The 20,771-nt window shown below is 43.9% G+C and overlaps 5 protein-coding genes and 1 long non-coding RNA gene across 10 annotated transcripts in view; 4 read left to right on the top strand and 2 right to left on the bottom strand.

The window, feature by feature from the left end:
* Positions 1-68: 68 nt before the first annotated feature.
* On the top strand, positions 69-3,568 carry LOC111077143 (eukaryotic translation initiation factor 3 subunit C). Its single transcript, XM_022371298.2, has 3 exons — positions 69-159; positions 385-517; positions 584-3,568. The coding sequence occupies exons 2-3, from the start codon at positions 425-427 to the stop codon at positions 3,233-3,235; spliced, it is 2,745 nt and encodes a 914-aa protein (XP_022226990.2). The 5' UTR covers positions 69-159; positions 385-424; the 3' UTR covers positions 3,236-3,568.
* Positions 3,569-3,733: 165 nt separating this feature from the next.
* On the top strand, positions 3,734-4,456 carry LOC111077148 (TP53-regulated inhibitor of apoptosis 1-like). Of its 2 annotated transcripts, none has more exons than XM_022371306.2 (2): positions 3,734-4,005; positions 4,071-4,163. In XM_022371306.2, the coding sequence occupies exons 1-2, from the start codon at positions 3,851-3,853 to the stop codon at positions 4,093-4,095; spliced, it is 180 nt and encodes a 59-aa protein (XP_022226998.1). In that variant the 5' UTR covers positions 3,734-3,850; the 3' UTR covers positions 4,096-4,163. The 2 variants fall into 2 exon arrangements, with proteins under 2 accessions (XP_022226998.1, XP_022226997.1); XM_022371305.2 differs by having other exon boundaries at positions 3,758-3,997; positions 4,071-4,456.
* A 48-nt stretch (positions 4,457-4,504) lies between these two features.
* Positions 4,505-4,867, top strand: LOC111077149. The gene has a single exon (XM_041593176.1). The coding sequence runs from the start codon at positions 4,676-4,678 to the stop codon at positions 4,805-4,807; it is 132 nt and encodes a 43-aa protein (XP_041449110.1). The 5' UTR covers positions 4,505-4,675; the 3' UTR covers positions 4,808-4,867.
* On the bottom strand, positions 4,856-6,188 carry LOC111077146 (complement component 1 Q subcomponent-binding protein, mitochondrial). The gene is made up of 3 exons (XM_022371300.2): positions 5,903-6,188; positions 5,436-5,780; positions 4,856-5,377 (listed from the first exon to the last, which is right to left on the bottom strand). The coding sequence occupies exons 1-3, from the start codon at positions 6,099-6,101 to the stop codon at positions 5,136-5,138; spliced, it is 786 nt and encodes a 261-aa protein (XP_022226992.1). The 5' UTR covers positions 6,102-6,188; the 3' UTR covers positions 4,856-5,135.
* Positions 6,189-6,762: 574 nt separating this feature from the next.
* The window catches only part of LOC111080475 (neuropeptide CCHamide-1 receptor), a 16,725-nt gene continuing 2,716 nt past the window's right edge, over positions 6,763-20,771 (top strand). Inside the window, exons 1-5 of one of the 2 annotated variants that reach the window (XM_041592786.1) lie at positions 6,763-7,268; positions 17,056-17,603; positions 19,811-20,037; positions 20,115-20,218; positions 20,281-20,493. In XM_041592786.1, coding sequence (XP_041448720.1) covers positions 17,218-17,603; positions 19,811-20,037; positions 20,115-20,218; positions 20,281-20,493 — 930 coding nt within the window. In that variant the 5' untranslated portion in view covers positions 6,763-7,268; positions 17,056-17,217. Of the gene's footprint in view, positions 7,269-16,874; positions 16,914-17,055; positions 17,604-19,810; positions 20,038-20,114; positions 20,219-20,280; positions 20,494-20,771 lie in introns of those variants that run through there. The other variant, XM_022376110.2, reaches the window with a different exon arrangement.
* LOC111080476 overlaps positions 20,133-20,771 on the bottom strand; it is a 15,067-nt gene continuing 14,428 nt past the window's right edge. Inside the window, exon 4 of one of the 3 annotated variants that reach the window (XR_002608507.2) lies at positions 20,133-20,482. This is a non-coding gene — a long non-coding RNA (uncharacterized LOC111080476). The remainder of the gene's footprint in view (positions 20,483-20,771) is intronic. The other 2 variants (XR_002608508.2, XR_002608506.2) reach the window with 2 other exon arrangements.

The following is a 20,771-nucleotide window of genomic DNA, read 5'->3' as shown; positions in this document are numbered from 1 at the left end:
AATCGAGGAATATCTTGTCGTGTCCGTCAGTATATTTACGGTATATTTTGATAATGACAAGGTATATTTCGGTATATGTTGAGGGTCAGGCGGTATATTTTGTCGATAAATCCGCAGTCACACTGTTTTGTCTTTTCGAAATTTTTGCTGTAAAAAATAGTAAGTTTATCCCATTTAATGTGCGTTCTGGCAATGCTAAATAGTTACAAGCCGAGCGAAAAGTGTGCCGGCAGTGAATTGAATTTCAGTTTTACATAGGCTTAAACGTCGCCCTGCTAAATTTGCGGCGTGCAATTTTTGCAAAACGCCATGTTGGCCGCTTGTACATAACCTCAACATCGTACGAAATTATGTGGCTGTGATATTTAAATATTGTCATTCCAGGTGCAGTGCAGACAAACGGCTCGAGTAGAAACTAAACAACATGTCACGTTTCTTTGCCAACGGTTCCGACTCGGAATCCGAGTCCAGTGAGGAGGAGGTCCAAGCGCCAAACTTCAACAAAGCCTCCGCCTTTGTAAGTATAAGAGGAAGCAAATTGTGGCAAAATGTTAATCATGCCACACTACCCTCACCCCCATAGCAATTCAGCGACGATGAGGAGGAAGTCAAGCGCGTGGTTCGCTCGACCAAGGAGAAGCGGTACGAGAATTTGACCAGTATCATCAAGACCATCCGCAACCACAAGAAGATCAAGGATATACCCAATACCTTGAGCAGCTTCGAGGATCTGACGCGCGCCTACACAAAGGCGCTGCCCGTCATCTCGAAGGAGGAAAATGGCATTACGCCGCGTTTCTACATTCGCTGCTTGGCGGAACTGGAGGATTTCATCAACGAGATCTGGGAGGACCGCGAGGGCCGAAGGAATCTGTCCAAGAACAACACCAAGTCTCTGGGCACTTTGCGCCAAAAAGTGCGCAAGTACATCAAGGACTTTGAGGAGGATTTGTCGCGCTTCCGCGAAGCACCCGACCAGGAGAGTGAAGCTGAAGACGAAGAGGCCCATGTGAGCGACGCCGGTGATGCTGCTGATGACAGCGATGCGGGATTCAAGAAGGAGCTGTCGGTAGCCGCTCCCAAGCTCGCCAAATCTGCCCCATCCAAGGTGGTACCCGCCGACGATGAGGATTCGGACGATTCCATTGATTGGGACTCCGATTCGGAGAGTGAAACCGAGTCTTCCGAGGACGAGAACCAGTACCAGAATATGCGTGAGCGTTTCCTGAAAAGATCCACCGATAAGGGGGGAGAAGACAAGATAGGTGATGAGGAGAAGCGGAAGGATAAGCGCAAGGAGCAGAAGCTGAAGATCCGCAAACGTGCCGAGGACGATGAAGATGGCGAGGGATGGGAGACGGTTGTCAAGGGTCATGTCGTGGAGAAGCCCAAGATGTTCGAAAAGGACGCCGAGATCGATATTCCCTTGGTTCTGGCTAAACTAGTGGAGATTATGTCTGCACGTGGCAAGAAGCGCACTGATCGTCGCCTCCAAATCGATCTGCTCTTCGAGCTGAGGGACATCTCCGATCAGCATAATCTGGGCGTGCCCGTCTCGGTGAAGATCCACTTTAACATTATCTCTGCCATTTTTGATTACAACCAAAAGATTTCCGAGCCCATGAAGATGGAGCACTGGGCCCTGCTGCTGGAAGTAATGCAGAGCATGATGAAGCTGCTACTGGCCAACTCCGACATCAGCATCAGCGAGAGCGTCGCAGAGGAGCACGAGGAATACACCGCGGCTCCGTTCTATATCCGCGGCTGCCCACTGGCCGCCGTGGAGCGTCTGGATGACGAGTTCACCAAGCTGCTGAAAGAGTGCGATCCCCATTCAAACGACTATGTGTCCCGCTTGAAGGACGAGATGAACGTGGTGAAGACGATTGAGTTGGTCCTTCAGTACTTCGAGCAGTGCGGCAACCCCAACGAACGCTGCAGGATCTACTTGAGGAAGATCGAGCACCTGTACTACAAATTCGATCCGGAGGTGCTGAAGAAGAAGCGTGGCGAGGTGCCGGCCACCACAGCCACCTCGGTGGACGTGATGGATAAACTGTGCAAGTTTATTTATGCCAAGGACGACACCGATCGCATCAGAACACGAGCTATCCTGGCGCACATCTATCACCATGCCATGCACGACAACTGGTTCCAGGCCCGCGACTTGGTCCTCATGTCTCATCTGCAGGACAACATCGATGCCGCTGATCCCGCCACACGTATCCTGTACAACCGCATGATGGCCAATTTGGGTCTGTGTGCCTTCCGTCAGGAGAACGTCAAGGATGCCCATCACTGTCTGGTGGACTTGATGGTCACCGGCAAGCCCAAGGAGCTGCTGGCTCAGGGCCTGCTGCCCCAGCGACAGCACGAACGCTCCGCCGAGCAGGAGAAAATTGAGAAACAGCGCCAGATGCCATTCCACATGCACATCAATCTGGAGCTGCTCGAGTGTGTCTATCTGGTGTCCGCCATGCTGCTGGAGATTCCATACATTGCTGCGCACGAGTTCGATGCCCGCCGCCGCATGATCAGCAAGACGTTCTACCAGCAGTTGCGTTCCTCGGAGCGTCAGTCCCTGGTGGGTCCCCCCGAATCCATGAGGGAGCACGTTGTGGCCGCCGCCAAGGCGATGCGCTGCGGCAACTGGCAGGCCTGCGCCAACTTCATTGTCAACAAGAAAATGAACACCAAGGTGTGGGATCTGTTCTACGAGTCGGATCGCGTGCGTGAGATGCTTGTCAAGTTCATCAAGGAGGAGTCGCTGCGCACCTATCTGTTCACCTACTCCAATGTCTACACTTCCATAAGCATACCATCCCTGGCTCAGATGTACGAGCTGCCCGTGCCGAAGGTCCACTCGATCATCAGCAAGATGATCATCAACGAGGAGCTGATGGCCAGCCTCGACGATCCCTCGGAAACTGTGGTCATGCACCGCTCAGAGCCGTCTCGCCTCCAGGCCCTGGCCATGCAGTTTGTCGACAAGGTGACCAACCTGGTGGACGTCAACGAGAAGGTATTCGATATGAAGCAGGGCAACTTCTTCCAGCGCGGCAACATGGGCAACCGTGGGGACCGCGGCTACAACCGCAACCAGAATAACCAGGGCGGCAACTGGGGCGGCCAGCGACGTGACAATCGCAATCAGCGCAACCGCAACCAGCGTGGACATCACAAGAACCAACAACAGCAGCAGCAACAGCAAGTCCAAACCATCGACGAGGAGTAGACGCCAACCAAGTCATCCTCATAATCAGTAGGCAATTGCTTTTGATTGCTTCGAAACCAACGGCGAACAGAACAGAACAAATTTGTAACACTTCAAAACTATTAAAATGGAATGGTCATGGACAACTCTTGGTGTTAGCTGCAGTCAGGCCTCCGATTCAGTTTCCCGACTGAGTCGGAGGTCTGATTTCATCCGCCATCATTGCCTCTGTTGTTTGCCAAGTCCCAAATGAATTTGTTTGAGCGCTCATTAGTTAAAGAACCATAATTGATAATAGCATTTTGTACCAGCCTGTAACGGAAAACTTAAAAACCATAAAAAGAAAGAACGAAACGAAGTGTGTTTTTAATAAATCGTGGAAAAATAAAGAAATATTTGATTAGAAAACGTATTTTAAAATTAAACTAAACCACTAAACATACAGTATATATACTGTATGGTTAGTGACTAAACTGTTCCGATAGCGATTGTTTGCAGATATCGATGTGTAGTTCTGTCCCATCCCTAAACACAAACACACACATATGTGTAGAGTCTAGTGTGACCGCAGACACCCTGCACATTTTTTTCGGCAATATTATTTAACATCTATAAATTATAAGTTAAAATTTCAAAATGAACAGCATTGGTGAGGACTGCAATGAGCTGAAGAAGCAGTACGACGCTTGCTTCAACAGTTGGTTCTCGGAGCGGTTTCTGAAGGGCCACACAGATGAATCAGCATGCGCGCCGATTTTCCGGGTCTATCAGGATTGTGTGAAGGTGGGGTAGTGGGTATTATTTCATCACCTGATAACATAACGCATTAATGATTATCCTGACCTTTGCCCTTTAGCGCGCCATGCGGGAGCAGAAGATAGAGTTGCGGGAAATCGACACGGAGTACACGACGAATTCGGAGTACGAGAAAACCGGCAGCTCCAGCGGGAAACAGAGCAAGAGTTGACCAACGACACTAGTACAACAGCCTGGCTACGGATTTGATTCTGCAATCAGCCTTGAAGGGCAAAGCCTTGGCCAACAGCGCCCACGCAATCGCAGGGGGTCGGCCTAGGTCTCGGCCAGGTGCAAGGACAAGCCGTGCGTATCAGAAGAAATAGCCCAAAAATTGAATATTGATTAAATTATGTAGCAAATATTAGCTAAAAATTAAGCTCAAAAGTATAGGCCAACTACAGTCGTTACATTTATGCATGAATTAAAGTGTTGTACATACATATACATATACTGCAAACACTTCGCAATGCACCTTTCATAGCCCGTCTTATCTGATAAATGGGTCCATTGTGAATCCCAGAGTATGATTGACTTGGACGAACATGCTGAGTACTTCCCATTGGGTAAAGAACTTTGTGCTGATAACACCCTCATCGAATCATATAAAGAGCGGCCCCCACAGCTTCAGCGACACAATCAATCTTTCCCTGTGCAACATTCAAGATGAAGCTGCTGCCAATACTCGTGATGCTAGCTCTGGTCATCTGCGCAGCCTGCAAGAACCACGAGGAGCTTGGAGGCCACAGGCCATGGGACTCGGAGCCCAGATCACGTCCATCCAATCCCTACGCATAACCAACAACCGTGAAAATAAAAAATATCATTGCAAAAATAAACAATTAATTGAAAACTAAACTATATACTCTTGCTGTATTTTATGAAGTCGAACATTAAGCAATTGCCACGAGTGGCAAAGTTTGGCAAGAGCTTTGCCCGCACGACATTAAATATGAATAAATGGTTTGAACTTATCAACTAGGACAACTGCCGCAATACGACTACAAACGCGCATGATACAAAATGTGTTTAGTCACGAACTGCTGCAGCAGACGATGGAACTTATATGTAAATCTACACAACTTTCTGCTTTACGATTAGGCGGGGGAAAATGCAATACAGGCATTTACTTGCCACCCGCCGTGAATTTGGAGAGCCTCTCCAGCAATCCTATATAAGAGGTGTGTTCATGGGCAGTGGCCAGGTCAGACAGCTTTTCTGCGAACTCTTGGCTTATACCCTTCTCTTCCAGGTAGTTCAACAGCAAATCGTACAAATAGCCGTCCAAAACATCGCCGGCCACGGCATAGACTTTATCGTTCCATTCGCCCTCATAGATGGACATTTCGTCAATGGAGAACACGTCATCTGCAAACGAAGGCCAATCAATTACAGATTCAAATTATACTCAATTTCGTGTACGTACTGTACTCTCCCTCCTGGGCCTCGCCCTGAAGGTAGGAACACGTGAATGAGAGCGTGGTCCCACTCTTAATGACATCGACCTCAAATTGGGGCTTGCTTCTCATTTCCCCCAGCTCCGGCTTGTCCGCATTGGGATTGATCTCAGGCTCCTCCTCGGAGTCGACCGAATGGTTCACATTGAAGCTAACCACTATCTTCTCCTTGTCAGTCTCCTTGATTAGCTCCACTTCGCCACCCACAATCTTCACATTGAATCCATCCAGGGTGCTGGAAACAGTCTTGCCCTTCTGCACTTTGCGCTCGGCCACGATCTCCTCGGCGAGGCACTCCACCAGCTCCTTTTCAGCTATGGAATGGGTAGACAACGTTTTATTATGTTTTGTTTCCCAATTCATCATCTCGCATTTGAGGTTATGTAACCTGCTGCATGTTTCACTCATTTTCCGCTTTTCTTCAATGAAAACATACCTTTGGTGTGCACGTTGCAGCCACAGGTGCAACTAATGCTGGGTTTATGGACATTCAAGACGGTTACATGATCATTATTCGCCACCGGCTTCTTTGTCATGTGCCACAGACTCCGAGTAAAGTCGCGTTTTCCCAGGGATCCAGTAGCCTTGGTGGCCAGGCTGGCGAATCGTAAAGTGGCTATCCTCAGGTTGTTCATCTTGTTATATAATAATTACAGGATTCACTTTTGTACTTAAATTGTAGAAAATGTGCTAGACTGCGATATAGAGGGGTGAAACCATCGAGGGCACTATCGATAGTATCGATGTTTTGCTGACTATCATGATAGTATCGATCTATCTCTAATGGTGCTATGACATTAGACTTTGCTAACTGACTCGCTGCAAAAATAGAGATAGCCTTATGGGAAATGCCTGCAGTCAGAGCGAGAAAGTATATATACAATATATATATAGATACAATTTTGCTGGCTTGGTGGCTGTGTGTGCTGGAAAACATAATTTTAGTAGTAGTAGTAGACGTGTCCAGAGACGGCTACGAACACTAATCTTGCATTTTGTCTCTCATGCTATCTCTCTACGCAGCCAAAAGTGGCAAAGTCTAATGTCATAACACTATAACGCTCATCTCTGAGGTAGCTGCTATCGATAAGATAAAGTGTCGTTTCTATCAAAACAAAGTCTATTGAAAAATATGGCGAGAAGAAGAAATACGAAAAAAACGTTGTGTTTGTGGATGTTTAAAGATATTTAGATTAAAATTTTAAACTGGCCAGGGGTGCCAAATTATAGCAACATTATGGCTTGCATCATGTTGCAGCGCATGCGTATTTCGTACTACCGGCATTTCAGAACCAAACAAGTTCCAGTTCCAGAAACTCCACTGCTAATTTGGCGCCCATTCAATCTTCGGATCATTTTGTATGCGCTTAAGTGTATTGGCCCCAACACGCAGCAGCCAGCCAAACGCTTTCGCGCGCGCCAACAAGTCGCATGCGTTCCCTCTGCTCGGACAGTTTAAAAGCGAAGCCAATATGTGCGGAAAATATACTTAATTGAAATGTGTGTTTGCGATACACAGGCGTTGAGGCCAATATCCGGTTGATTCGATTCAAGTGCTAAAAAGAATTGACTAAATTTATTGAATTCTTCCACCGTGTTTGTTTGTCCGTCCGCCCATTTGTGGCGCTGTAAACAAAATTTGGCCAAAGTGCTGAACGTGCTCGTGTTTCCCCACTTAACATTACGCTCTTCCGTATCCTGTCTGCGAGTGCCATCATGTTTCGCGCGTGTGTGTCTGCCAAAAACACGGAAAACACTTTTACGCAGATGTAAACATTAAAATATAATATTTGAAAATTGAGGTAAGTGTATCGCAGTGTCGGAAATGGTTAAATTATAAATTGATCAGTTAATTCCGCTCATGTAATCACTTGTCGCGTTTCTGACACTCTCTTATTGCTTATCACTCACTTTGAATGGGAAATACCGATACTGAAACAGGAAACTGTAAGATGGCATGAAATAATCAAATCCATTTGTTCCCCCCTCCCAACCATGACTGCACCTAAACTGCAGTCGTTCGTATGGAAAAACAGTTATATGAATTCGCATTGAAATCGACAGGAACGGAACGGACACTCGTGTCTCTATTTTTTCTGTTTCTCTTTCCGGTTCGCCGCGGCATGTGTTTATTCCGTTTCCGCTTTGCGTTGTTTTCTGATCTGGCTCTATAAATCGTGGGCTGACATTTGAAAACTATCCTATCCGTAGAAATTTGCATCTTTGAGCAATTTTTCTTTTTTCGATGGGATATCGCATAGTTTTCGTATGAAAAAGTGGACTCGGAGTCCTGGCAACTGCCATAAACATTTCGGTGGAAACTATTTTTTATCTCCCTCTAAGACCCCCAAGGCCATTAATGTTTGAGTCAAACCACAGTGTCGGAAGCCAGAATCTTGTGCTTCTGTTTTATTTTGGGACTCGGTAACACCCTTTTCATGCTGCCAACCAGACCACAAGCGAACACAACCCAGTGGAGAACTCCCAAGTTAATGAAAAGAAAAAAGGGTAAACCGAAACAACACAAGCTCCGGCCACTTGAAAATGCACAGAGAAATAAGAGAGACATATGCACGGTGGCAGGGACGGGGCTAAGGCGTAGGGAAAATGGAACACTAAAATGCAAGTGAAGTGCATGGGTGGCATGGCGCGTGCCATTTATTAGCCTTTGGCAGCACGGTCTCAGGGCCAGAGGCAATGACCATTTACAAAAGCTACAAGATCATGGTGGAATCGCAATGGTTTATGGCGCCCAACGAAGAATAATATTGTCTAATACCATGCTCTAGCGTAATATAAACGAGGGCGTGCTTCATGACACGATCCATCCATCCATCCACTAGTCCGTCGAGTTAAAATTTGTTTACAATTAACGGACGCGACAGCAAAACAATATAACGAATATAAACAAAAAGCCTGCAAACCAGGCAAATTGATCAAAAATCCAACCCATCTGCACATACATATAGCTTATATATAGCTCTCTGTTTCGTGAATTTTGTTATCTTTTGGATGACTATAATAACTAACAAATTTACCTTTGCCAACATATTTTGCTTGGCTAATTTTGCAAAAGCAAATGAGAATCGTAAAATCACAGCAATAAATTCGTTCAATTGCTTTAGCGCCCCTATCAGCGAAAAGTTCAATTAAAGACAAAGTTTATACATATTTACATATAGTATAATGTAATGGTAAATGCCTGAAATAAACAGGAATACATTTAATGAAAGGGTGGGGACAAACATTCGAGTGAATAAATCCTCGCAGAGATAAGGAGCAACAGCCCTGGCTACCTTTTGTGGTGTGGATTCAGTGCCATAAAAAGTTCACCCCTAAAACATGTTTATTGCACGATATTTATGTATTTAGGTTGCCACTGATTTATGTTTGGCAATGCCACCCCCTCCGACACACAATGATTTGATATGCATCTTTGGGAAGAGCCTTTTGGCCTAGTTTATGCAAAAAAAAAAAATATGCTCGATTTTGCTTGGGTAATTTGCAGTCAATAGGAGTCCGATATAGAGCAATCCTTGGCCGTGTAATATCGCCACACCCACACACTTTCTCTCTCTATCTCTATTGCTATATATTCTGGGCCGCATTACAGCTGCTAAGACAAACTAATTTGGCCACGCTAATATATACGAATGACAGTCGTTTAATTTCTATGAGTCATAAATTTTTATAATCCACATTCGTGGAGTCGGGTCGCGCGTGTGCTGGCTGCTGCACACAGCCACAGATGTGGGATGTGCGCGCCTCACAGTCGGAGCTGAAAGTCTAGTACCAAACAAGTGCAGCTAATTAATAGGAAAACAACGAACAGTTTTCAGATGTTAATCAAGGGAACAGAACAGAAGGTTGATGTTCAACTAAACTGAAACTTTAATTGAAATGTAAGAGAGTTCCCGACTCTCCTTTAATGAGTATTCTAGGTATGTGCCATTATTTCTCTCTTTTAGTTTCAGATGGTTGTTTGGACCATCATGTTCGTGTGTGTTAGGTGTTAGTTTCATTTAACCAAACAAAACACGTCGTCAAATAATTCTGTTTGCCTGACACTTCAAGTGTGGAATTCATTTCTGGAAGGGACGAATGTCCGGGGGTCTTATCCCCCCACTTGACGGGAGAGATCATACAAAAACCAATCACCACAAAACACCCAAGTAATGATGCGTAACTTGTCAAGTGTCTCTGGTCTGTTCGGTTCTTTTGTCTTTCACTCGGTTTGTACTTTTCCACTTTTCTCGACTTAGTTGACTTTGGCAGGACCTGTCCAAAGCAAGGGACAGGACAATGGGACGATATTTGCTGGCCATTGTTGTCCAACTTTGATTTTAAGTATTTATCTTACGGCAGCAATATTGCTTTGTTTCTGCAAATGGCAAATGAATTAATTGAGAAAGTTCAAAAGAGGAACAAAAATAATATTCATTCATTTATATACATATATTTATTATAACCGCTTACAAATGGGTATTACGGGCAGGAAGGATTACGTTTTCTTGTTCTAAGATATTTGTATTAAACGTACGACGTAATAGCAATAATACTTTCCCTCTCTACCAATTTAAACTGTAACTTTACAAACATTCAAGTGCTATAGAAAAGTATCAAAAGAATCCCAGTAGGCGGTATCCCGAAGTCGGACTCTCCGAACTCTCCTTCAGCTTCCGCTTCCTCTTTTATTGTTTTCATAGAGATTGATATTAAAGCCTCTGTGCGAGAATGAGTTGCACGTGCCAGTGGAGAGAACTAAAAGTATTATTTTGCCCTGCGGTAAATGACGTTTGCAGAAAACTCATCATCAATGATGCGGCAGATATAACTGCTGCAGTTGGTCGACTTGGTTGCTTTCTTCTCAGACTTCACTCGTAGAAGTATACTATGATTTACAGGGCAGACCAGGCCAGGCCAGGCCAGGTTTGGCCAATATGCAATTAGCATTATTAGGTTCTGCGTAACACGAAACCGCAGGGTTGGCCACGCGCAAAAAGCTTGAATTTTAAATGGGAGAATTTTATCCTCCTGTTTTTTGTCCTTCGCTTATGAATTACCACCGTTCTGTTGAACTGGCTCTGCCGTGAATTCCATCTCATTAATTAAATAACTCGTAAGTGAATCAGACGTTGCGAATATTCCACTTTGGCCTTTGGCAAAACGCTTTATGATAAGCGTTTCGCCATCGAAATTAATTGAAATGTCAGGGAAATGCTAAGAGTATTAGCTGACGAGAGAAGTCTGCCGCTACTTGGCTCGGCTTGGCTCTCAGCGCATTCTAATTTATCGCTTGGTGTTTCCACCCAAATTGGGTTTCGCGGCAAAAGTTTGATTGGTAGTGTTCGGCGAACATAATCTCCTAAAGCTTCAAATAATCCTTTAATTTGAGTTTGAGAACAAGGTTAAAGTTCTGGAATGGTAACTCATAATTGAAATTGGAGCAAAAGTTTGTAAATTACTTAAATGATTAAGTTTTATTTCTTTAATCGCGCCGGAGATAATCTTGGCTGCATCTGAATCAGAGGAGGAATGATTAAAATTCCATAGACTTCCGGGAAGTCCACCGCTTAATTCCTAACGGACAGTCGAGCTGTTCTTCCTCCCCTCACTTTTCACACATTTAATGAGCTCGCCGAGGGGCATCGACTCCGCACCGTTAGCACCTCATGTCAGCTGTCATGTAATTTAATACAAGTCGACAGCAGCCCCACCCCCGTTCCCGATACCCGAACCAGCACCAGGAGCAGAGCAGCACCCAACCAATTAACTGGGGGCCATTGTGCATAAAATGGCCCGTGACGGGGCCAAAGCTAAAGCTGGTGGGTGTGGGTGGGGTGGGAGACAAATTACAAAATGAAAATGATATATGTGCTGATGTCCACAGGCCTCTGGAATGGGATGGGATGGGATGGAGATGGAAGTGAGGCAGAAGTGCGGCCATCTAACAAATTTATGTGTCGAGGCGTCGGCGTCGGGCAGGGGCAGGGGGGCGCGCAAACTGTTGCCTGACTGATGAAGCGGCTCAACGGCCGAGCCGAGACGAGACGAGCCGACTGATGATGCTGATTCGAGAAATGTGTCAACAAACCACGGCCAAAACACAGACGAGGAGGAGGAGGAGGCGTAGATGAAATTAAGAGCATCGAGGCGAATGCTTCTGAATTATGCAAATGGCTGGCATTTAAGTTCTTTTCTGTTTCATCTTGGCAAACATACTGAACACACGACAAAAAACAGGCTGCAAAATAAAAAGCGCGTCAAAAGGGAAATTTAAATTAATGAGCCTCAAAGTAAGAAGTGACAGAGCAATACCAAAATTATCCGCATGTGAAAAATTTAAAGAAAATCGTGTAAAGGAAGTGGAAAACAGAAATTCGTGGCATGTTTTGGGGTACGTTCTCCAACTGCACGAATAGGAGGTACATAGGAGGTTTTTTTGTTGCCTCTAGGGAAATTAACTTAAACTTAGCAACGATCAAAATCGTGTTTGTTTAAGGCAGAGCCAATCAAATGTTCTGCAGTCCGATTGTGTGTGCATACAGCAGGCAACACGGATCATTGTATCTTGTATTGTAGTGCCGTGGCGAGCACTGGTTTAACGCAATTCTAAGAAAATCTATGGATTTATGACACTAATTTAATTTGGGGAGCTGCCACACTGATTAATCCCCAATTCTTGAATAGCATATAGGGTATCAATCTGTCTTAATGGTCAAACCATTTTAAGTTCCGTTTTGCTTGCATTGTTTCTTTTATTTTTTGTGTCTTTCAAATTGTCACCCGCAACAGCAATCGAATTGCTTTTGTCCAGCAGAGAACCATTACTCGAGTATATAAATCAAGTGTCGGGGCACTTCATTTATATGACCCACCAACAGAAAAGAAGAACAACCAAAACGAGATGAAAAATCGGCACTTTTTGGCGTGCAATTAAATAAGCTGCTGCAAGTTTAAAGACTGGATTGCTGAACTCACCAGAACTCACTACGAATGAAATCAAATAAACGGAAATGAAATAACGGTCGTCAGAAAAGAGCGAGGAGGTTGCTAAGATATATATTAAAAATGACAAAACAATTTTATTAAATCATTTATGCTCGCTTTATTTTTCTGGAAACTGTTGCATGGTAGAAAATAATATGCCATGCCATGCCATGCAAAAGTTATTTTGTTCACACTCCTACTTATGCATAGGAACACGAGCACCAGTATGTGTGGCAGAAAGTTTTCAGAAAATTGCTATGGTTTTGTGGGGAAACTAACTACGCTAACTACGCTAACTATTCTGACACACAAATGCACTTTAATTGAGCCCAAACGAGGGACCAGAACGCCAACTAATTCCGATGCCAGGACTCGTACAATTTTCCTGCATGGCTATTAAAGGACCATGCAGGCTACGGGTACGGTTATGTATATGTAATTTAAAGTTTTGCCGCATTGATGGAGCAGGGTCATAGCATTTTTCCCCATCGGGTGTTTATCCCTCCCCCAATTTTATTGCATTCCTTGTGTGTCCTGTCCGGGCCCTGCTCTACTGATAGGCTCAAAGCAATTTGCTTTGACAATCGATTTTAGTTGCTGTTTCGTTGTAGGCCTACAGCCGAAAGAATTTCATAAAAAGATTGCTTTGGGGCGATAATTTATCTAGATAATGACAATCAAAATTGTTAGCCCTTGTTCCTCCGACCCAAATCATCGTTTAATTCTTCCTCTAGGCCACCCTACCCTCCCTGCCCCTACCACCACATTAAGTGCGAACAAGCAAAGCGAAGGAAAAGCTCAGAAAAATACCAGCAAATAGACTGGAAAAAAGAAAGAAAATGCGGAGGCGTTGTTAAACGGATAAAATTAAATATAACTACGACAATGTATTTTAATGGTTTGAGCGGAACTTAAATTTGATTTTTTATGGCTCGTTCCTCTCCTTAGTGGCTGGTTTATGCTCGAACATCCTTCCCATACTTTGGGTACTATTTCCCATCAACACAGTCGTTTGTCTGGCATTTTTAAACAGGAGAGGGGGGCATTGGGATTCCATTGGATTTGTCTTTAAGCTGAGAGACAACAAATCAGCGGTTGCAGTAGGCGTTCAAAGCGTTAAATGAAATGAAATATGTATTAATATTCATTGGATTATTGAAATGACAAACGAATACCAATTTCGTGAAAGCTTTTCACAATAATACCCACAGTTTTTGTTTTCCTGAAAAATGATAATCGTATTTGTATTGTTCTTTCATTATTTTTTAGTAAATAAATAAAAGTAAAAAAAACATTTTTTTGTAGCATACAACCTGGCGCTTGCCGCGTATTCAATTACATGCGGCAAAACAAATGGCCCTCGCAAATCTTTTGCCAAAGCCTGTCCCCCAGTCATCCCGGTCCCTCCCTCCGTTTTGGTATGTTCTGTTGGCTGTTCTGTTGTGTAGGTAAAGCATATTTCATGAAAAATTCTTATACACTCCGCACAGTGGGAAATGGTAAGGGGGCAGGGCACACGACCCTACCCGTTGTGCGTTGGATGCCGCGTTATTTATTTCCAAAAATAATAATACATTCTTTTGGGGTGCCACCCACGACAATTTCCCGTACATTTGCAGGCGACTTAACTGCATTTATTATGAGACGCACTAAGTCCCAAAACGACTGATAGATAAGATTTCTGTTCTGTTTTTTGTTCTGCCCCGACACGTGTGGCTACTGTTTGCCGAAAGTGAAGATAAAAGTACTGCCCCTAGACAGCGGGGGGCAGCGGATTTTAAGTGGCGTTGTGTCCCCCAGCTGAACAACTGATAAATTGCATTGATTTATCAAATGGGAGTACCAGCAGCTATGTACAAATATCACAACTACCGATTGATTCGTTCTACGTACTGACCACAGACCAAAAGGTATCCCGGAGTGGAAAATGCTGCACTTTGGGGTTCTATCAATAATCTATTAATATTAACCTCTATTTTTCTTATTTCTGACTGATTTTAGGTGCATCCTTTATATCTCTACCCAATCCATTGTCCTCGCTAAAGGGTATCCCAGCGGGCGAGCACATTCGTTTCCAGTCCAGTGATATTTGACATCCAGATGGTCACCAGATAAGCGGACCCTCTGCAGGCCCATCTCCTCTGTCATAAATCACAACAGTTTTTCTCTTTTTTTGCTTCTTTTTTTGGGTTTATGTTTTTTTTGTTTTTGGTTTGGTTGTAAGCCAGTTATTGATATGGGCTAACAGGTTTATTTGTCAACCTAATGGCAGGCAGAGAAACCAAAAATAGCTACATTTTCGTTGAAATATGAATAAATTTTGATAGTATTTACGCCATCCGACAGACAGACAGACACAATTCATATTCGATGGACTTAAAATGGAATAATTAATCACAAGGACCCGACAATGTCAAAAATTCAATTAGCTAATTGTAATACAAGTGTAAATGAACAGAGACGACCCCGACTCTGTCACTATAGGGGGATAGCGCTGCACTCCAGCCAGCCCTGCCATAATTCTGTTAACAAATTAGTTACGGGCCAAGCGGCAAACAGAAGAGTGCACAAACGGTACGAAAGTTGTTGACATTTCAGACAGTTTGGGGTTTGAAACTTGGAAATGTGAGCATGTCAGGGCGCAACTTCTATCGGCACAGCACTTGGAATCACTTAATTAATTCTCCTTTGTTCTGAAACTTCATTTACATTTTGGCCATTTTAGTCGTTACAAAAGCCCGCTACTGGTACATACACACACACATACATACATATATACAATATGTACATTCGCAATTGGCAGCCAGAGAAGGTCAACACAAAGCACTTGATTTCATACTGCCACAATTTGTTGGCATGGGGCAAAGCCATACAAATAATTAATTTGAAAATGAAAGGAGTACACAACAGTGTTAAAGATGCTCTCTGCTCTCGGTAATGGGATTTACTGGATCGAAACTATCCGATCGAAAAATCCATGACATAAATACTAAAAATTAAATTTTTGCCGCTTGGGCAGTTCTTTGGTCCATTCAGAGTCCGACACACACACTCACACACAATGGCGGCTCGATTTAATATTATTTGCCATTAATAATGACATGACACACTGGCAGGGTATGGTTATGGCCCTCTTTTATGTGACATCCAATTAGCCACGAGTTAATTGTTGTCATAAATTCATTAAAAATCAATTTTTATCATTGAATTGCCACATGGAGCAGCAGGCACCAATGGCGCCCAAAACTTATTGCAGAAGTTCATCAACTACTTACATACTAGCACTATTTCGTGGAAAACTGACAACTTTGCCTGCGCCTGCTTACCCTAAAGGTGGGCATGGGGATATTCATGGCTACGGTAAAGTTTTGTCATCCTCCAAAATTCTCCACAATTAGCTGTGTAAAAGGATCTTAATGGAGTTTAATTGAAACTAAATGGAATAGTTGAACTATCCACACAAAACAAAACATCTCATGCCACAATTGCCACAAAAGGGGACACTTTTCTCACGCACTTTCACTTTCCTAGGAATCAAACTAAGAGTACTTTGCATATCTGATGGACTGGTGTCACTTTGTGGCTGCTTCTGGTTTATGCAAAACAACAAAACGCATTCCTACGGATCTCTCTAAGGCATCTGTTTTTTACAGCTTTTCCATAACACTTTCAATGGTACGGGACGGCTCTGTGCACTTTGACAATGGAAGTGCACAAAAAAGGGTAGGTAGTGTAGGGGAGGTAGGGTTAGAGGGAAAAACACCTGCTTGGGCGCAGGAAATGGCAGACCATTCATATTTTTAGTGCAAAGAAATGACAGAATGAACAGTCGGCCAAGAGAAGGGCACAGATTTCAATTACGCAGAGTTTCCTTACTCGCTTGATCTTGTGGCCGGATGCGGGTCCAGGACCTGCTGCTTCTGGTGGAGTCATTGAAGTTTTCTGGGGCGTCAGTTACGTTTTATGAGTCACTGTATGTGGGCGTCTGTGTGTGTGCTGTGTGTGTGTGTGGTTAATGGCTGGAAATGTAATGACAGGATATGCATCCTCGGAGTGGCAGAAGACGCGCGAGCCACCCCGTCAAGTCCATAAATCTGTAACTTAAAGCTTTGCCCTTTTGCCAGTTTCTCCCAGTTGCTTCTCCTCTTTGCTCTGGGCTTTAATTGGAGATTTAAGCTTACATAAGAATGATTTTGGTCCACAAAAGGGAATGCCAAATTAGTAAGCTAAGGGAAAAGGAAAACATATCAGAGCTGAGCGCTTTATATATGTATGTATGTCCAAGGACATAAGTAAAAGTGAAACTGTGTCTACCATGTAGTTATCCTCTTTTAAGTGACCCAACATTACCATAGATTCGGAATCAATTTTCTACAGTTTAGTTCATATTTTAGTTTCTTTTTTTAAAACCTTTCTAGCAGATCCCAAACTAAAATCAAACTGTGTTCAATCGCTTGGTAAATACTCACAATATTTAACCATTAAACAATGGGTCTAAAATTCAGAACCGAATGCCATATAGTCGAATAATCAACAACAAAAACAAAAACAAATTGAATAATTTTTATGGTACAAATACATTTTTTCTTTTGTTTGCAGAAATACAAGCATCGCATCGAATGCAGAGATCTGTGCAACATGCAGCAACTAGCAACGAGCAATTAATCTTTTATGCTTAAACAAATCCGGTTTTTGCTGTCGAGCGAGTAACAACATTGAACGGACCAGAATCGTACGGAGTCAGCAGTTTACAGCGGGAGGATGTACCCAGGTTCCCCAATGATAGCCAACTTGGTCAACGTCATTAGCAGCATCGCCATCGAGATGGACTCGGGCATGAGCACGGACAAGCACAGGACTCATGACATTGACATTGGGGGGTCGGGGTCGACTCCGCTAAACGTCACTCAAGCTCTCTGGGAGCTGGCCGTGGCAACGGCCACTGGGATGCCGCCACTCGTCGAAGGCCTTGGCAATGGCAGCGGCGTGCCGGTGACCGAGACTCCCTATGTGCCCTACGGTAGGCGGCCGGAGACCTACATTGTGCCCATCCTGTTTGCCCTGATCTTTGTGGTCGGCGTCCTGGGCAATGGGACACTTATTGTGGTGTTCCTAAGTGTGCGGCAAATGCGGAATGTTCCAAACACGTGAGTCCAGGGACAGCAAAAGATTACCCTCCCTTCAAATGGAGGATTAAGCGACCATATATCCTCCCATTTGCAGGGTATTTTCATTGACTAAACACCTTAACCTACGAAGCTCTTGAAGCGAGCTAAAGAGATATTTGCATAGGCTGGAATTAGATTTTTGTATGATTGCAGGACATCAAGCAGTCGAGTCCACTTACGTCCACTGAGATTGTGGGGAAATAAGTTTTTGATTTATGGCAAACTTAAATTGAATTTAATTATACGAGTATGTTGCGCAATGGAACAAAGTGTGCGCCAAATTATGCATGCAAAAGAGCGAATGTCACGAGTTTCCCCCCGAAAGTTATCCACCAGCCTCTGGGGCCACATACGCCAACCTCAACGGGGCTTCCCATAAGTTAATTAAGTGGTGGGCTGTGCTAGGAGGACAGGCAGTGATGATAATGATAATGCTGTTACCGCCTCCTGCCAGACTTTACTTAAAATTGTCCCTACACAAACGGAATCGATTGGCAGCTGTTGAAGCATTCGCCTCCTCCCTCCACAGGAAACTAATTAGTCATGTCTGTGATGTGTGTGGTGTGTGTGTGTGTGTGTGTGAGGGGGATTTTTGTACTTCATAAATTGTGTGTCATAAATCAAGTTAGTGTGCCCTTACGCCTAGGCCCCTCGTTTTGGGGGAGACCAGTGTAAGCGGCAGCTGGAGACTATGTGGGTGAGGCTAGTGTAGGAGAGTGGCAGAGCGAGAGAGATAAGCAGTCTTAAAGCGCAGACGAAGATAAGTAACTGTTTAAGCACAGTCGTGTAGCTCAGAATGTTGACATATGAATATATGTATGTAGTAGTGGGATGTATCACAACACAGAAAAGTGCCAGCTGGTTACTATGCGGATGATGTGGAGGGCAGTGTAGGAGATGGAAAGTAAGAGACAAATGAAGAGCAACCGAAGTTACAGTGCTGTCGCTCAGCTTGTTTAGAAAAAAAGAATGAAAGAACAGGCAATGGGATTATGCTAAAGAGCAAAGTAACTAAGCATATTTTCAGAGAAAAAGACTTTAAATTTAATATTTATTTCCCACTTTGAACAGCTTAGGCAGCTGTGGCGTGGCCAATTAAAATATTCCACCTTGTTGGTGGAGATACTCATGAGAGCGCAGGCACTGTACTTCTGAGAGAGCCACCACTTGAGATGTAACACTAACACTAACTCAAGCACACACACTCCCATACAATTGACCTTGTGAATTTACAACAAACTAATCATCGTATGAGGAAGTCAATGAGATGATGGAAAAACGTATTTGACATAAGCCAAAGACATGCACAACCCTGGGCACAAAATACCAGCTGTCTGGCACTCTTCAGTTCAGCCAAAAGCTAAAGGAAATGTCAACTGATCAAATTACGCTGAAATTGCATTTCGTAGTCAGGCGACAGACCTTTCCAAGCCAAACGAAACCAACACGGGGGACTTTAAATACCAAAACAGAGTCGGAGCAGAACGAAGCAGACCCTTATCGGCTTTGGGAGCTCGGAGCTACTGAAAAATGTAATTTGGTGGTGCATTTCCGGCAGCAGAACGTGGCAAACAAAGTGCCACATGCAGCTTATTTATGGTAAGCGGAGAGGTTGGATAAAAGCGAAATTACTATATGAGATCACGGACCGAATTGCCACTATGAGCAATTTATTTTCTGCCACTGTAGGAGACGAGAGTTTAAGTGTGCCGTACCCTCTGCGGGGGAATGGTAAAAGATAACTGCGCTCAACTGTCGAGTCTCGCTTGCTCCCTCTCTCTCTCTATCTATGCTGTAAAAGAGAGTGGTAGGCATATGACACCCTTCGCTACTGCTTGTTCAAGCAGTCCATTCGCACTTTAAGGGCGAGAGAAACTCATTTTGGAACTGTACTGCTGTCTCCACTTAATAAAGCTTTAGCTTTAGGCTTATAAATCAATTTAATCGGTCATTGTACTGGGCCCAAGTCAGCGACAACTGTCTCGCAAAAATTTGCCTAAAACTTCGCTCGCATAAATCAACGATGCGCAGAATTTGTATCACACTTGAAGGGGCACGTGCTGGAAGCCAAAAATGTCCCTTGCAAAGTCAGCCCTGCTTATCTCAAGAAGTAAAACATAAATCTATTGGGGGAGCCGCCTTGGCACGACATTACATTTTAAACATACATAAATTGTCTCTTCCAGCTATATACTTTCGCTGGCCCTGGCGGATCTTTTGGTCATCATAACCACAGTGCCATTGGCATCCACCATCTACACCGTTGAATACTGGCCCTACGGCAGCTTCTTGTGCAGTCTGTCGGAGTTCATGAAGGATGTATCGATTGGTGTTTCGGTATTCACACTGACAGCCCTCTCCGGTGATCGCTACTTTGCCATTGTGGATCCATTGCGAAAGTTTCATGCTCATGGTAAGATATATAATAAAACAGAAAGACGGATATAATGTGCTACTCACTTATACAATATTTTGTACGTCTCCTTTCAGGAGGCGGACGACGTGCCACACGCATGACCTTGGCCATAGCGGTTTCCATTTGGCTCTTGGCCATTTTATGCGGTCTCCCAGCCCTTATCGGAAGCAATCTCAAGGCACGTTTTGCCTTAATAATCCGCAACTCGTAAAATTAATTTCACTTTTGCAACTCTTGCAGCATCTTAGCATTAGCCAGGAAAAGTCGATTGTCATCTGCTATCCCTATCCGGATGCTTGGGGCACAAACTATGCCAAGACAATGGTCTTGTTGCACTTCCTAGTCTACTATGCCATTCCGTTGGTGATAATAGCAATTTTCTATGTGCTCATTGCGCTGCATCTGATGTACACTGCGAGTGTTCCCGGCGAAATTCAGGGAGCTGTCAGACAGGTGAGTAGATATAAGTTTTTGGAATCACATAGAATCGCATGGTGGCAAAATGTTCCGTCGCCCCCTCGACAATTTACTTGGCACAGATTAAACCCTTAAATTTCTAAATAAATAAATTTCAACAATAAATTTATCAGAAATAAATAGTTATATATGTACACACGTATGTAACTTTTTTACCGACAAAAAATTGGCAAGAAACTTTTCCACTTACTCCACTTAAGTGGAATTAAATATTTATACGAACTTAACCAGGGACAAATAATTTTTTCTTTTCG

Source organism: Drosophila obscura, unplaced genomic scaffold, assembly GCF_018151105.1.
Source record: "Drosophila obscura isolate BZ-5 IFL unplaced genomic scaffold, ASM1815110v1 contig_186, whole genome shotgun sequence".
Lineage (NCBI taxonomy): Eukaryota > Metazoa > Arthropoda > Insecta > Diptera > Drosophilidae > Drosophila > Drosophila obscura.
The sequence above is the reverse complement of the archived record's forward strand: the minus strand, read 5'-3'. Positions and strand labels throughout refer to the sequence as shown.